The 17,570-nt window shown below is 47.4% G+C and overlaps 1 protein-coding gene across 2 annotated transcripts in view; it reads right to left on the bottom strand.

Moving 5' to 3' along the window:
* The window catches only part of WWP2 (WW domain containing E3 ubiquitin protein ligase 2), a 156,115-nt gene that overhangs the window by 8,559 nt on the left and 129,986 nt on the right, over window positions 1-17,570 (bottom strand). For both annotated transcript variants that reach the window (XM_039222183.1, XM_039222189.1), the window contains exons 10-16: window positions 12,632-12,806; window positions 5,616-5,670; window positions 2,054-2,135; window positions 1,361-1,489; window positions 898-973; window positions 522-593; window positions 214-302 (exon numbers count right to left, since the gene is read on the bottom strand). In XM_039222183.1, coding sequence (XP_039078114.1) covers window positions 214-302; window positions 522-593; window positions 898-973; window positions 1,361-1,489; window positions 2,054-2,135; window positions 5,616-5,670; window positions 12,632-12,806 — 678 coding nt within the window. The remainder of the gene's footprint in view (window positions 1-213; window positions 303-521; window positions 594-897; window positions 974-1,360; window positions 1,490-2,053; window positions 2,136-5,615; window positions 5,671-12,631; window positions 12,807-17,570) is intronic.

Below are 17,570 nucleotides of genomic sequence, written 5' to 3'. Positions count from 1 at the left end.
ACAGACTGATAACTAAAGGGTCAGTTCCCAGCCCAGAAGGCGACCCAAGGACCCTGCTCCTGTCCCCGTGTGGACCGGCCATACCCATGCCCACTCCTGAAGGTGCAGGGGAGTTTGGGGAGCCAATCTGAGCAAGGGGAAGGCAGCTTTCTGGCTGGAGGCATTTCTGGGGAAACAGGGTGCCACACAGCTTTCTAGGGGTGATGAATTTACCTGGCAATGCCTCCGTAATCCAGGCCCTCCTCACCGCGCATGATGATGTAGAGCCGGCGGCGCAGGTCGTACGGCTTCATGTTCATGATCTGGAGAGAGACAGCATCGTGGCCAGACTGCAACTCCTGTCTCTGTGGCAGGCTGGGGTGGGGCAGGGAATTCTAAGGCCTGCTCTTCAGCAGAGACTTGCCACCAAGGCCCACACCTTGGAAACTACCATGTGGGTTCAACAGGCCACATGACAGGAGATGGGGTGGTGTGAGGGGCCTCCTGTTTGCTGGTCTTAGGCAGCACAATCATTCTCTAACCTGTTGGAAAGAATCCTCGAAAAGCGTCTGCCTGGAAACACTGATCTTCACATGGCTGGGGAGGGCATTTGACTGGGTAAAAAAAGGGGGAAAGAAAAAAAGAAAACAAAGCCCAAATCAGGACCTCAGTCATAACTATTCAGTCAAGTCTCATGTCTGTACAGGCTTCCCCATCTTGCTAGACCAGTAGCGGAGAGTCTGGTTCCCTAGAAATGGGAGCTGGTTTCCTGGGGATGATGTCAGACAATCGCCTGGGGTAAGACAAGTGACCGGCCGCCCTCTCCAAGACACACGCACTTCACCACCTCTGCTAGGCTGGGAAATCATGCTAAATCAAATCCCCAACCTCTCAGGGAGGTCCAGTCCCAGAACTCACATGGCAGAGGAAACGGAACTGGTGATATTTCCACCGAAAACTTCGGTCGTAGGCACCAGGGGAACCCTGCTTCGTCCTGGAAGAGCAAAGATGTTCTAGAAACCATGTGATTTCTCAAAAATTAGTCATGTATCTTGTTAGCCCTGCTAAAAGCTGATGCTATGTTAAAGACAAGAAAAGCAAGCTGTGAAGGAAAAGAAGTGACTGTCATTAAGGTCTTCTGTAGATAGATTTGAGGAGTAAAAAGAAAAACCAGAAATAAAGCCAGACCTCTTGCTTTCAGAAAAGACCACTGGGTTATTCCGAATAAATAGGAGAGCCCCTTCCCCGCCCCACCCTCCCACCCCCAGCCTCGTTAATGTGACATCAAAATTGGCCACCAGAGGGCAGTAAGAGGAGCAAGAGAATGATAAACCCCGGGCAGTGTGAACAGACACTAACACTGCCTGTGCAAAGTCCTTACCCAGACTCAAACCCCGGGCGGGGATCCTTAAAGGTGGTGGTGCGAGTGTTGTGGTCCACAAAATAGCGCACCCCCTCACTGGTGTACTTCATCTCCCACCCTGGGGGCAGAGCCGGTTCCTGGATCATCCTGGAAGCAGGGGAAGAGAGGAGGTAAGGGGTGGGGTCTCCTTCTGGGCCTAGGAGGAGGGGGTTCCTGGAGTGCTGCTTTCTCTCTGCTTTCACCAGGCCCTGCATCCTTGAGGACGGGCCTTGAGGAAAGGCACCTGCTGCCCAGGTCATGAGGACAGTTCTACAGTGCAGAGAGGTCATGTCCCGAGGCCAAAGAACCAGCTCTGAGTGGACAGCCACGGCCTGAGTGGCCACCTGAGATCCTGAGACACCACATGCCCCATCCTAGACTAGCTTCTGGAGGGGCTCCCTCAAACCCTTTGAAATCACACTACTGACGGTAGGCACAGCTGGCACAGACACCACCAGCAACCCCTGCCAGTCAGGCCAACCTCTGTCCATTGGGAAAGTCAATTCAAGGAGCCACTTTCAAGTCTCACTAGGCCGACACTACATGGTAAGGGTCTTGGGGCACTCATGTTTGGCTAAAGATCCCAGAACATAGGCCATGGAAGACCCGTGCAGTTCGAGGCACTTGGCCAGCACTGGCGCTACAACCCAGCCAACCTGGCCGTGTCCTTACCCCTGGGTCCGAGGGTCCTCCCACTGCGTGGTGCGTGTGTTATGGTTCACGTAATACACCCGTCCATTGTCCTGTCTCTTCTCTGCCATGGAAAAAGAAAGAAATCAATCAGATTGAAAGATCTTGGGCTCCACTCTCCTCTGGCTCCCATGTCCTGAGTGCCAGCGGTCTGAATTTCTGCCCCTGTTCCAGACCTGTTAGAGAAGTTTAACCGATGAAAGCCTGGCTCACTCACATCTGTCACTGGTAAAAAGGACAAAGAGAATCTTTCCCTACCGGGGAGTGGGGGAGGGCCAAACACATTTCCAACTCAAGATCCAGTACGTTCTTTGGTTGGTCGATTTGTTGGAGGAAAGGGGGTGGTGTGGCAACACGGAGGGGGAGAAGCCCCAGCTGAAACCAGAGGCGTAATTACATCCAGCTGTGCACAAAGCGGAGGCGCGGCCAGCCTCCCCTCAACCCCAGTCCCGTCCCCAGTCCCTTGTGGGCTGGGCTCTGGTCCTGCAACTGCTCCATCCAGGCAGGGTCACTGTAGGTGGCTGCATTTTCCTTCGGACCTTATTGATCAGCTCTTGGTACCACAGGGCCTACTTACTCTCCACCTTCCCTCTTTCCCCCTGTGTGAGGGCAAAGCTTTGTTCTAAAGCTCTTCTATGCCGGCAAAATGCCATGCAGCACGTGTGCAATAAATGCCTGGGGCTGCGGGCGCTTACAAGGCCCACCTTGTTCTTATACCTCAGTGTGTGCTTCGAACCAGGCCAGTGTCTGGGGTGTTCGGACACATGGTCTCTGGTCTCTGGACAATCTTTACTCTCTCGCCCTCTCCTGGGGCATTGATGATGGCTTGGGTGCTCATGGGAGGGATCCGGGCAGAACCAGCACTAGCTGGCAATTCCAGGCTAGTGACAGGGGAGAGGTAGGGACAGGAGCACTCCGTCAGCTCTGAGTGGATGGCAGATGAGATGAAGGGCAAGGCTCTGAACCCAAGAGAGGTCACCTTTCCCAGGAAGTTCGTGAGCCTTCAAATCGGCTTCTGTCCCCCAAATAAATGATGCTAATGACCCTCCTTTTTTTTTTTTTTTTTTTTACAATGACAGGGTGAAATTAAAGAAATAAAAAGAATCAGTTCCAGAAGCTACACGGAAACCAAAAGCTAAGAAAGGCCTAGAGATGAGGAATCCATGCCCCTCCCCTCCAGCTTCAGGCTGCAGTGTCCCCCATATCAACCCAGGGTGTCTAGGTCTCTCTCTGTCTTACATGGTATCCATTATTTGACATAAATTCTAAAAACACAGACAAAAGGAAAGAAAGCAAAGATGTCCAAGATTATTACAGAACTCACCATCACCTCAGAAAACCTTATGGGACTGTCCCACAAAAGTCGGGCTTCCCAAGAAGGTGCTACAGAAAAGGAGAGGCCGCTTCCATCCCAGAAGCCTCTGCTTTAAACTAGATCCTTTGTGTCTGCTCTGCCACGGGCCAAAGCCAGCGCTAATCATCAGGCTGGGGGATCTGTCCAGCCTGCCTGGGGCCGATGCTCTCATGTTGTCCAGAGGCCACCTAGAGCTGCCTCACTGCATGTCATTTCAGAGTTTGGGGGCTGAGCAAGTCCTACCCGGAGCATCTAGTCTGCCTCCTTTAGGAAGAAGTACACTTGGAAGCATTTAGTCACATGGTCAGGGTCATGGGTCTAAACCTGAGGTGCCCTGACCTCTGGCTGGGGCGCAGGAAGAACCGTGGGGTCTCTTCTAGAGGTGCAGAAAGGGACCTAGGACTGAGAGCAGGAGAGCACAGAAGATCTGATAGCAGGCTCCCACTAAATGCAATTCCCACTTGGTGCTGCTGCTCTTTCTGTTCACTCTAAATGCTCCATGGGGAGGTGGCCCTGTCACAGCCCTGGAAAAGCCACACAAAGCCCAAAGGATGTGATTAGGAAGGTTCCCTGGCCCTCAGCCAGATGGTCTTTTTTCTTGGTTTCATACCCATATAATCTTGTGTGTTTTCCTGATCGTGTGTAAACACCACAGACTCTGACCAAGGCTCCTATTTCCATCTCAGGTATTTCACACCTGGCTTCTGGGAGCTATTTTTGAGGCGCTGCAGGTGCTCTTACTTGGTGACCATCATGTAGCAGAACTAAATCATGTAGCAGATTGACATGGTGACCATCATGTAGCAGAAAAGAGATCATTTGACTCTGCAGATCCAGGAACAACTCTGGGTCCCTGGTCAGAGTGTGTACTGGCTGCCAGACAACATCACAAATTCCTGTTGAATCTGATGTTTACCCTGCCTGGCCAGGGACCCTGTGTTTGACTCCTCACATTTGACTTGCTGCTAATCTCTGAGATACCTGTGACCTTTCATCAGTTCAAAGAGCCAGGTGGCTCATCTGTGATTTTAAGAACCGTCTGGAGGCCTCACTAACCAACACATCCCCCTAGAAGGTCTACGAGGTCCTTCTAGTGCTCTGGAATACAGTGGTAATTCCCTAAGTGACACCCTGTGGGTCTCAGGAAGGTGATAGAACCTGGTAAATTACTACAAGGGAGTAGTATGTCTACACTTAAAGGATCCAACTCAAAAGCTATACTTTCCCAGGTCATGTTCATCCTATCATTGTCACCTCCATCTTTACTGGTGCACGTGCCCCTGCCCAATTCAATACCATCTGTGACCGCCATCAAACCAGTATCTACTGTCTGCTACTGGCCTAACCAATACATTAAAGCTGGCACATGCTGATTCCTGCAAAAACTGCCCCCTGGGACTCTTACTGTACTGAACAAAACCCTGACCCAGTTCAGAGCGGCAGAATGCATGGAATCTCACCATCTCTCATGATCCCTTTTCGCATGGCTACTTCTTCCCAGAATAGCCATAAAGCCCATAATTTTTCCCAAGTCAAGGACGGCCATCCCTCTAGCTCATTATTGGCAAATCACGCCCAGGACCTCAAACTATCCAATGACGAGGAGAATCCAGCATGGCGTTATTAACCAGCAATGACGCGCCTCCACAGAGTTGCCACCTGGCGCTCAACTCTCTCTCTGGCCTCATTCACACACAACAGGGTTGCAAATAAAAAGGTGGCTTTCTTTAGTCAAAATTAGGTTGAAGTCCTCCAACATCCTGGCTGCAAAGAAAGGTTTGGTAAGGTGGCTCCTTCCAATCACACAGCCACAGACCTGAAACCATTGCACCTGTGGGTAAGTTGGCGTCAAAACGTCTTAATCAACGACAGCATGGATGGATGGGTAGACTGTTCAAAGTCAGGACCGAAATCCAACAGTCCCATGGCTGCTAAGGGACTTCGTCCGCAGGGTCACAACCCTTCAGCCATGGCGGGTGAATGCTACAGGGGTGCAGGGGAACATCTATTACTTTCCCAGCTTTCCAGCTCCATTGCCTGTAACCTCCCACTGGGGTATCCCTACAGAATGTGCTGGAGAGAAGCGAAATGGGAAGCTGAGGGATGGGAGTGAAGAAGACTCACACGGAAAGAGGACAGAGCATCAGCTGACGGACGGCGGAGGACACAGAGGTAGAACTCAGTACTTACCCCAGCCAGGAGGGAGGGGGCCCAATGGGTCATGGTCAGTCGAAGCACTTGAAGACTAAACACAAGAAACACAGCAGAACACAGAGGTTAAAAAAAAAAAAAAAAGCCGCCGGTTAAAAATAAATCGATTGATAAAAATAAAAATGCCAAGGACTTGGTTCCACATTTGAGCACTTTGTACGGGATACCGTGGGGCCTTAGGTGACATCTGCTCCTCTCAAAAGTTTTCTTCAAAAGAGAGAAACCCAAAAAGAACCCCACACACGGAGGGCCCCAACGGGCTTTGGAGATGGTGGAGCGAGGGAGAGGAAGATGGGTGCAGAAGAAGGTGGGCCGGGGCTGTGGAGGCAGAGAGCCGGCCCCAGGCGTGGCGGGAGGAACCGGAGCGGACCGCCCGGCAGGCCCGGCCAGTGCCTTCCCGCGGCTCCTGCTCGTGGCGGCCAGGGTGACTGAAATCACCACCACCTCCAACTTTCTCCAAGAACCACACACAGGAGGGGAAAAAATATCGCAGGCCTTTCCAATGAAATCATTCCCACAAGCCCTGCCCACGCCCAGAGCTTCCTGGCTGGGGGCTGGGCCCTCCTCCCTCCAGCTCCCTCCTGGGTGCGCCGGGAGAGGGAGAGGGAGCAGCCGTGGTGTGCAAAACCAGCCCAGACTGAGGGCACATTCATGCCCCAGGCCCCTCACCTCCCCCAGGAATGTTTTGCTTCCCTTCACAAAGCACCTTTATTCTCCTCCGGCCTGAACCTGAAGTTGCTCAGTGTTCTGTGTGTGCCTGTCTGGGGAGGTGGGGCTGGGGGCGAGGTGGCAAGCGAGCAGGAGAGACAGGAGAAAGAAGGGGGAGCGGACTCCAGGCCTTGAAGGTCACTGTTTACATTCGAACCCCCCCACCCCCAGCCTAATTCTGCTGTGAGATCCCTGGGGCAGGGCTGTGGTGGACCAAGAGTTCTCATATCCCGCAGGGAAGCGGGGCGCTGTCAAAAACTCTTCATAGTTAAATAAAACAAGTATTGTTCCTTCGTTCTGCATGCGCTTGCTTGCTTGCTTTTTTTTCCCCCCTTTTCTTTCCTTTTCTTTTCTTTTTTGCTGAAGCATTTTTATTTCACTTACTAAAACTTAATCGTCGCATGAGGGGATCAAGTTCTCAGTGCAGACTCTGGGCTGCCGGCTGGCTCTGTCTGGGGGTGACGGAGCCACACACGGGCAGGAGGATGAATGGAGCTCAGTCTCGGCTTGAGAAAACATTGGTGGAACTCAACTGCCAGTGGACCCCCCCTACCCTTCACAGCCAGCCCTCCGCCCCCGGCTGAAAGGACAGAGAAACTTTCTTTCCAAGGTGGCAGCACAGGCAACTCTTCCGAAGCAAGTTCCAACAAAGACGTTTAAGTCTTGAAACCATTGGTTCCTTGGTGGGACAGAGCTGCCTTTCAACAAAGGGCCTCCTAACCGGCAGAGTGAAATTGCACGGAGGTGTGGGAAGCTGGGCTGTGCTCCATTTCGGGCCTGTTACCATCATCCCAGAGGATGTGCTCACGCTTCCATCACAATTCAGATTTGGCTGATGGTTCCTCAAAAAGATCTCCCAAACGTGCCATCTCCCTGAGGTAATTTTGGTGGGAGCAGGCTGGGAGGCGGGGTGCAGCATCTCATGAAGCCCAAGTTCCTCCGGCTTTGTTTTCCAGTTAACGTGGAAGAGCAGGGGCTATAAAAGCATTCGGTCACAAAAGGAAAGGAATTAACTTGTGAAATACGCATGCATTTCAGAAAATGAAGCCAAAAAGAACTCAGTGAGGAATGAGCTGTAGCAAAAGGGAAGAGAGGCAGGAAAGGTTGTTTTTAAAAAGTAAAAGAAGCATTCAGAGCAAAACTGTCTGCTGCTTCAAGTCTTTTTTTGGAATGAGTGGATAATCCACATGGCACTTGGGCGCGCCAATGGGAAATTAGCTCCCAACTGGTACCCAGTGGGCGTCAGTGGGCTGACAGTCGTCTTTTGCACAACTCTGCAGCTCAACAGACCAAACAACTTTTACTGACAGCCTTTGGGACCTGCACTGAATTAGAAACCAAAAACATTTATCAGCTATCCAATATTTCCCTTCCCAACACCACAGCACCTCCAGTGCAGGCTCACGACGTAAAGACCAGCTAATTTGATGCTCCCACTCGGAACTTCGGGGGAACGGCAGTAAAGCACAGGGTCTGCCGGAAAGCAGGGCTGTGGCAGAGTCCACAAGCCACGGAAGCAACTAGAGCTTAACAGCAGCACAAGAGAACAACGTCCTACATGAACTATTCTTTTGCCTTGCCTGCCCCTGATTTCTGCCAGAGCTTGGTTCCTCCTCATTCTGCTAATTCTATCAGCTACCCCATTCCCATCTGCGAAATTCCTTTTCTGCTTCAGTTGAACCTAGTAGATTTCTACTACTCATCAAAATCAACTGTGACTAGTATACAAAGCACAGGGAGGAGATTAAAGAAAAAAATGATCACCCTTTTCTTAATTCTTGCCTTTTTTCAAACTTCATACAATGTTGGCTCTCTTTTGTTATTGCGGGGTTTTTTTGGTTTGTTTGAATTTCCTTGCCATCATTCTATTCTCATCTTATCAGATCCACACTCCCCAAAACCTATGAAAAAGGAACAGAGAAGGAAGCAAGAGGGAAGGGAGAGAGGCCAGAGATAGATAAACATGAACAACATATGAGATGGAGTCCACTCAAAACACTTTTATCTCTTTCAGTTAAAGAAAAGCACTTCACTATTCTGGACATTTCTCCCCCAATGTGCACAGTACAACTTGAAAAACAAGAAAAGAAACTGGACAGAAAGAAGCCAAAGAGAAACAAAAAATAAGAGCCACATCATAGCTTCAAAACCAAAACCCCAAAACTCCACATCTCCAGTAAGTCAACCGACTGTCCCTTCTTTTCTCCCACAGTTCCCCCAAAAGGAGAGACCCCAAGTGTCACTTGGAGCACAGGCACAGGTAGAAAAGCACAGAGAAAGGGGCCTGGAGGGACTACAGTGAGAAAAAAGATCCTGGGATCTGCAGGTGACTCTAAGCGACAAGACAATTTCCTTTACTAGTAAGAGCAGAAGGTAACACTGTTAAATCATTTTTCTGGTAAATGTCCCTGGGGTGGGACATCTGAGGTGCAGGCTGCGAGCCAGACAGCTCATGGTGAATTCAAGTCCCTCAGGGACTAAGCACTAAGTTCCAGTAATATTTTAAGATACAAACTCAGAAATAAAGAATGTCTAGCAAATAGAGCCGAGGGCTCTGGGAAGGGCATAAAGGTTACGTATGGAAGGCAGGCTCCTTTTTTTAAGGATCCACCCAATGGGTGCAGAACAAAACCAGGTATTTGAGAGCTTAATCCAAGGGGCTCTCTGCAGAGTAAGAAAGGAATTGCCTCTTTCTGGATGATGCAGTTTGGCATCCACACATCAGGAGCCACAGAATGACCTGGTTCAGTCCTGCAGACACCAGCTACAGCCTTTAGTCATTAAGGGAGGGCCAAAGCAAGGGTAAAGGGAATGCCACAAAAACAGCAGCAGGTTGTGAGATGGGTCCTGTCACATTGCACAATACACGCAACTAGGTGGGCATCCCCGCTGGAACGCAGCAGGGTCACAAAAGAAAGGGCAAAGGGAAAGTGCGAGGGCAAAACACAAGTATGTGCATGACAGTAACAAGAAACAAAGACACGCTGGGGCATCAGGAAAGGGAAGCTTATCAGAAATAAGGGGAACAAGAAGAGAAACTGAAAAATGTGTGTGATGGGGCAGACAGCAGGAAGGAGCTGTGGGAGACTGCGATGTGGGGTTCCCTGGTCTTCCATCTTGAACTACATGTCATGTTCTCTCTAGAGCAAGTAAAAAAGAATGAGGTCTTGGTTTCAGCCCAGCAGGAGGAGGAGGAGGATAGGCCACTGGTACAGTATCAGCTCTTAAGTCTTCCGAGTTAAACCCTGGGCTAAGGCCAAATCCCAAAATAACTGTATGAAAGTGACTCTTCTTACTTGTAACCAGGACATGATTCCAGAGCAAGCGAGGGGCAAAGCAAATCCAGGGAAGAGGGAAACCAACAGAGAGACATTGAAAGCTGACCTGTAAAAGATTCCTAAGATGTTTTTCAATATGAATCTTGTTTCACAGAGAAAAGGGAAGCATCACCTGTATCTAGAACACTGCTGAATCCCCAACAATGCTGGGAAAATAATTTTAGAGTACTCAAAAACATTTTTTTTTTTAGTGCTTCATTCTTCCTTCTAGGGGGGCTCTCCAGGGCAAAGTTCTACCTCTGCATGTCTGGAATGGCACTGCTAAAATGAGAGAGGTGGGCAAGAGAACTGAAGGTTCCAAAAGACCAAGTGGAGGTGACCTGTAGAACCTTCCCTCTGGCCCACCAAACACGTCAGTGAACCGACGTAATGTATTTAGTGAATTATACAGAAAAAAAGATTCCTTTAAGAGTTTTTGTTTGTTTTTATTTTATTTTATTTTATTTTTTTAGGGCTTTATTTTTTTACTTAGAGAAGCTGAGTAAGCAGGGAGACAAAACCAGTGTGAGACTCCTAAAATATGTCCTTGTCTCTAACATAAAGGATAGATATGCCCAAACCTTCCTAGTTTTGCAGGCCCGACGACCCCAGAAAATGGCAGAGAAAGTCTTTGGGGCCTAGCTCTGGAGGAACAATTTCTGAAAATGCAGAGAATGATCAGATCGCATCGAGTTTTGAAATACGCCAGAGCCAGATGCCAGGCGTGTGTGAAAGGGGCTGCGGAACACAAGGCCTGGCAGAGAACAAATGCCAAGGGCTGCACCGTGAACCACAGGTAGGCATTACAGATGAACTTGGAGACAAGTCAATGATAAACACTGTGCTTTCTGTTCATCCATACTAAGGAAACTGAGGTTCCTAGTTTTCTCACTCTACAGTGAGCATCAGCCCCGACAAACAGAAGAGAAGACCAGCCGGCCTAGGGAGACAGCACCATCCCTTATGGCTGATAGTGGAGCTCCTGCTCTGGGTTAGCAGAGAAAAGGCTGCAAACAAAGGCAAAGTTGACAATGAACACTAATGAGCTAAATGGAATTAAAGATTTTCTAAGCATCTAATTAGAGAAAGTATCTAAGTTAGAAATGGGTTGTGGGGGGCACCTGGGTGGCTCAGTCGGTTAGACGCCCGACTTCAGCTCAGGTCATGATCTCACGGTTCGTGGGTTTGAGCCCCGTGTCGGGCTCTGTGATGACAGCTCAGAGCCTGGAGCCTGCTTCAGATTCTGTGTCTCCCTCTCTCTCTGACCCTTCCCTGCTCATGCTGTCATTCTCTATCCCTTAAAAATAAATAAAACATTAAAAAAAAAGGAAAGAAAAGAAATGGGTGTGAGCCTAGAGTTCATTTCAACCAGAAACAATGCTGACTAAACTCAGTGATTAAATGTTGTGGACCAGCTCAAAAGGTTTCCAGCCTCTAATCCACCACCTTCTGTAGAGATTCTACTACAGATCCCAGCTTCATGTTCAAGGTGCCCTGAGAATATGCAGAGTTCCAACTTGGTAATTCCACCTGTCCCCGCTAAAGAGGCTGTGTGGCTATGGGGAACCAGGCCACTGGTGGAGGCTCTACTGGGATGGAAGGAGGGATTGGGAGGGTTCCTGAAGGGACACAGTCCAGGAGGCCATTAGACACTTAATTTGGGATCATAGCACTATGAATTCTGGAGCAGGAAATTTAAATGCTGTTCTGTAGGTGATGACCACAGAAGGCTTTAAGCCAGTGATTAAAATGACAGTGACAGGGGCAGCTGGGTGGCTCAGTTGGTTGAGCGTCCAACTCTTGATCTCACCTCATGTCTTGATCTCAGGGTTGTGAGTTCAAGCCCTGCACTGGGCTCTAAGATGGGCATGGAGACTGCTTTCAAAAAAAGAAAAAAAATTTACAGTGATAAATGTAGAGCAAAAGTGATCAAGTGACAGTGATATCTGAAGACTGTCTGCTGGGAACAGGCAGTACAGATTGCAGGAAAGAGCAATGCCAACAGAGACGATGACGGAAAGGCTACCCTAACCGTTGAGTTAGGAGGGATGAAGGAAAATCAGGAATCAGATAGAAGGAAGTTGAACTAGACCAGGGGTCACTAAACTTTTTCTGTAAAGGGCTAGACAGTAAATATTTCAGGCTTTATAGGGTATATGATTTCTGTTGTAACTACTCAACTCTGCTGTTACACTGTAAAACTAGCCAGAGTCAATACCTAAACTACTGGGAGTGCTTCTGTGCCAATAAAACTTTATTTACAAACCAGGTGTGGGCCCATTTGGCCCATGGGCCATAGTTTGCCAAGCCCTGATCCAGACCAACTTTAGAATTCCCTCCTTCCTTGAGAATGTGTCAAATAAGAAAGATCTAAAGAAAAACAGTAGCAGCAAAGAAAATATTTAGGTGGCTGTTTTTTTTGTTTTTCTGTTTTTTAATGTGGATTTATTTTTGAGAGAGAGAGCTGCAAGCAGGGGAGGGGCAGAGAGAAAGGGAGACAGGATCCAAGCAGGCTTTATGGTGTCAGCACAGAGCCTGATATGGGGCTCAAGCCCACAAACTGTGAGATCATGACCTGAGCCCAAATTGGCATTTAAGCTACTGAGTGGGTGGCTGTTTTGTTCTGAAAAGTTGAGGTAGGGAGAAGTCACAGCTGACCTTCAGGTTTCAAATTAGAATAAATGGACTTAGATGGAGGGGCAAGAAGAAAACCCCAGCCTTGGAAGAAAGATAGTAAATTCCATTTCAGATATACTGAGTCCTTAAAACACAGAAGCTGGACATTGAGTTACTAAATTAGAAATGATGCAATTTGAGGAATTTCACTGTGATGAGTAAAATCTCCAGAGCGCTGATGTTTCCAGCCACCGTCTTCCCACTCACCAAACAGGTCATCAGATACTGTGGGAGGCGGCACATTCTGCAGGGCCAGGAGGCGCCCCTCCCTCTGGCAAGCCCCTGCCCTCTCACCTGGTAGAGGAATCTTTGGCTGAAGTGCTGCATGGCGCCCTGAAGCTGATTCCGCTGTGACTGCCACTGCTCGTAGTTCCGCACGTACTCAGCTGTGGGACGCTGCCAGGTGGTGGTCCGGGTGTTGTGATCCACATAGTAGAACCTGCCTCGGGGGTCTGTGCGTTTTTCCCAGCTGGAAACATTAAGGTCAGAATGAATATAGTGATCACCCACCCCTACCCTCAAATTCTAGAGAAATCTCCAGATGGCTGACAAGGAGGCAAGGCACTGAGGGAGGGTTAAGTGTGGTGTGTGGTGCAGGAGCCTGGCTGCTCCGGGGAAGCACAGCCAGGCCAGCCCCAATCTCAGAGGCTTCTGGGGCTTTCATGATTATAGTAGTCATTGCTCTACAGCAACCAATCCCTTCCCACCATTAGCTCCTGATTTCCATTTAGGAGATCCATGTTTTTCTGGGGAAGGAGGGGACTCTGTTCCCAAGTCCAGAGTTGAACAGCTGACTGGATTAGGGGTAGGCATGTGACCTACGTTGAGCCTAATCAGAGCCAATCTCATGACTTTTGCTAGGAATTCTGGGGAAAAAAATGTCATCTCTCTTCCTTGCCAGATAATGACTAAGAAAGCATGCAGTCCTGGGAACAACTGGCTGCCATCTTGGACCCAAATACATTATGAAGTTGACCCAACAGATGGGAGAATAGGGAAAAAAAAGCCAGCCCCTTGGTGATGTTGTTGTCACTAGATTAGTCTTCACTTGAAACTAGAGTCTACATCTAGAATTTTCAGTTACATGAGCCAGTGAATTTTCATTATTTAAATCCATCTGGATCCTAATTTTTGCTACTTGCAACAAAAATCATCCTGATATAAAGTGCCAGTGAAACATGCTGCATGGTCATAAGAAGAGTTGGTACAAACAACAGCAGGATTCTCTACATCATTTTTAGTGACAAAGCAACCTTTCCAAAGGGGTCCTAAATTACCCACGGGCAAGGCAAGGCTAAAACAGATGGCAAAAATCTTTATCTGTACTTGGCAGGTATAACTGGATTTGTATACACTGAGGGAAGAAGTGATCAAGAGAAAGTAAGAGAGGAAACTTTGTGGAATGATGGAAATGCTTTACATTTTGAAGGAGTATAGGTTACAGAAATGTATGCATTTGTCAAAACTCAGCTAACTATGCACCTGAGATCTGTATAGCTCATTGGGTGTAAGTTATACTTCAATTTAAAAAGTGAATTTGAATCTAATCAAGTCTCCATATCTAACTACAAGTTTATAGGACAGACTGGATAGAGGAGCATATCACCCAACATTTCAAGGTCACATCCAGAATATGAGAAATTCTGCAGAACAAAATGCCCAGGATCTTCAACAAATAAATGGGGGGGGGGGGGGGGGGAAAGGAAAGGAAAGGAAAGGAAAAAGGAAAGGAAAAAGGAAAGGAAAAAGGAAAGGAAAGGAGGGGAAACTCACAGATTAAAAGAGATCTATGAGATATATCAGCCAAAACTAATGTGATAATCTTCAGTTTGAATCTAACTCAAACAAAGCAACTGTATAAACATTTTTAAGACAACTGAGGAAAATGAAACACCGACTGGGTGACCTGAAGTAAGGAAATATCGTTAACTTTGTTGGGTGGGATAATGGGAAATGGTAGTTTGTTTTTTTAAGTAATCTCTATGCCCAACGTGGGGCTTAAACTCACAACACTGAGATCAAGAATCACGTGCTCTACGGACTGAGCCAGACAGGTACCCGTAGCTTTTTTTTTTTTTTTTTTAACCCTTATCTGTTAGAGATGTATATGATGTATTTATGGTTCAAAGGATATGACATCTGGGATTTGTTCCAAAATTCATCAGTCCCCTCCCCTGAAAAGTAGGAGGTCAGATGAAACAAAATGTTATCAGTTGTTATGACCAGGTGATGGTTACCAGGGATTCATTGTACTATTCTCTCAAATTGGGTATATGCCTGATTTTTGCATTGTAAGTTTGAAGGGAGAAGAGGGATAAAAGGGGCTTTATTTATTTATTTTTTTTAATGTTTATTTATTTCTAGGAGAGAGAGAGAGAGACAGCGTGAGCAGGGGAGGGTCAGAGAGAGAGGGAGTCACAGACTGAAACAGGCTCCAGGCTCCGAGCTGGCAGTCAGCACAGAGCCCGACGCAGGGCTCGAACCCACGAACCGCGAGATCATGACCTAAGCGAAAGTCGGACGCTTAACCGACTAAGCCACCCAGGCGCCCCAAAGGGGCTTTAAAAAGATAAGAAAGAGATACTATTGAAGAAAATAGCATTAACTCAATGCAAAGGGAACCCAATATGGATTATACTGTATGTGTTGGAAAGGCTTTGTTCCCTAGCTACCTTCTCATTTCATCTTCTCTGTTTGCTTATCTTACTCATATGACTATCACGCTTCAGTCTGGTACCTTTCTCAATTTTCAGGGTTAGCTTCCTAACAGGCCACCTTTTCAATGATTCTTTTTACTCAAAGCCTCTCTAAAAATGGCTTTTTGGGACACTTGGATGGCTCAGTTGGCTAATCCTCTGACTTCAGCTCCGGTCATGATCTCATGGTTCATGAGTTTGAGTCCCACATTGGGCTCTGCATTCAGCACAGAACCTGCTTCAGATCCTCTGTCTTCCTCTCTCTCTGCCCCTCCCCTGCAGAGTGTGCATACACTCTATCTCTCTCACAATAAATAAATAAACTTAAATAAATAAACACATAAGGGGCACCTGAGTGGCTCATTCTATTTAATATCTGACTCCAGCTCAGGTCATGATCTCATTGTTCCTGAGTTCGAGCCTTAAATAGGGGTTGGGATTCTCTCTCTCTTCCTCTCTCTTTGCCCCTACCCACCCCCTCTCAAAATTAAATAAATAAGTAAGTAAGGCTTCCCCAGTCCTGACGGCCAGACTCCGCCCACCTGACAGGCAGGGCTAACTATCCTCCCCCAAGGGGTGAAGCCCCTACCATTCCTGACTCCCTCCCTGCTGATGTCAGCAAACCATGCAGCCCGAGGGCTTCTTTTGATTGTCATCACCTTGTCCTTGACTTTCCATTTCTGTGTCTAACTATCCCTGAACTAATCTCCCCACTCTGATCTAGCCTATCAACTGTCATCAGGACAATCACACCAGACCTCCTGCCTTGTGTGTTATGCTTCTGCTCAAAAACTTCAGCAGACTCCCCACTACCCTTTTTTTTAATGTTTATTCATTTTTGAGAGACAGAGTACAAGCAGAGGTGGAGCAGAGAGAGGGAGACACAGAATCAGAAGCAGGATCCAGGCTCTGAGCTATCAGCACAGAGCCTGATGCGGGGCTTGAACTCACAAACTGTGAGATCATGACCTGAGTCAGAGTTGGCCGCTTAACGGACTGAGCCACCTAGGCGCCCTCTCACTACTCTTAACTCAAAACCTCAAATGAGAACTTGAGGCTCACAACAACCTGGAACCTTCCCAACTTTTTTATAAATCCTCTCCACTAGTGATTTTTGTTTATTTTTATTTTTTTAACCAAAGGAATCATGCATCTATAGTTTAAAAATGCAAATAGGATGTGGAAACTAATTTGACAATAAACTATTTGTAAAAAAAAAAAAAAAAAATGCAAATAGGAGGCACCTGAGTGGCTCAATTAAGCACCCGACTTTGATTCTGGTCATGATCTCACGATTCGTGGGTTTGAATCCCGCATCTGACTCTGTCCTGATAGTTTAGAGCCTGGAGCCTGCTTCAGATTCTCTCTCTCTCTCTCTCTCTCTCTCTCTCTCTCTGTCCCTTCCCCACTTGCACTCTGTCTCTCTTTCTCTCAAAAATAAACATTAAAAAATGCAAATGGTACTATAGGAGATACAATAAAAAACAGCATCTCCTTCCCAACCTCTCCCCATCACTGATTGCTGCTCCTCAGAAGCAACCAACTTTCAATCCTCAACTGCTCCTTCTATTTACAACTACATTTCTAAATAGTATGCTCCTTCTACTGTTTCGTGATTTCTGTCATATTAGACGCTACTCGTGAACCTTCTGCTATTAAAGCTAAGCGTTTAGTTATTATATCCCACTCCACAACACACATGGGCCCCTCCTCCCCCATCCTCCCAATTTAGAAAATCATCATTAAATCCATATTCAGAGTTTGTATTATGACTTCATAGAATATTACATATACATTACCTTACTTGTACAACCGCTTCTTTTTTTCTGGAGGGAAAGAACTGGAGTGTGTTTCATTCTGCTTGGTTTTCAAGAACCTGTCACTAATGCACCCCCGGATTCTGATGGCACAGGTGGCCTCTCAGTGCCAGTCATATGTGCCTTCGCCACACAGCTCCAGGCACCAGTCGCCCTATGTGGACACCTATCCTCCAGGTGTGCTCTAAGTTCCTGTCCTGAGTCATCTTCCCTCAGCTTCCTCTTGGGATTGTCTCTGGCCTCTGAATGGAGTTCCCTGTGTCCTGCATTCCATGACTTCTTTCTTGGTTTCCTCTCATTTGGTGGAACAAATCATCTAGTAGCTTCTGAGAAAGGGATGCACCAAAGTTAATTGTCTGAAACACTGAAGATGCCTTTATTCAACTCTCACAGTTGAGTGTTAAGATGACTAAAAGTTGATTTCTAGACAGGAAATAATTTTCTGTCAGAACTTTAAGGGTTCAGCTCCATAGTTGCTGTTGAGAAGAAAAATGGCATTCTTGATTCCTAATTCTCATCATGTAGCCTATTTTTACCCTCTGGAGGCTTCTAAACATTCTCTTGCCATCCCCAAATTCCATTAGGATGTGCTTCGGGGTCATTCTTTTCTCATTCTCTGGGTTGGGCATTTGGTAGGCCCTTTGAATTTGAAGATTTCACCACTCAATTCTAGCAATATGCTTCCATTTTTTTCTTTGATAATTTCTTATCCTCTATTTC

The sequence above is a fragment of the Hyaena hyaena genome, unplaced genomic scaffold (genome assembly GCF_003009895.1).
Source record: "Hyaena hyaena isolate Hyena2069 unplaced genomic scaffold, ASM300989v1 scaffold_18, whole genome shotgun sequence".
Taxonomy (NCBI): Eukaryota; Metazoa; Chordata; class Mammalia; order Carnivora; family Hyaenidae; genus Hyaena; species Hyaena hyaena.
The sequence above is the reverse complement of the archived record's forward strand: the minus strand, read 5'-3'. Positions and strand labels throughout refer to the sequence as shown.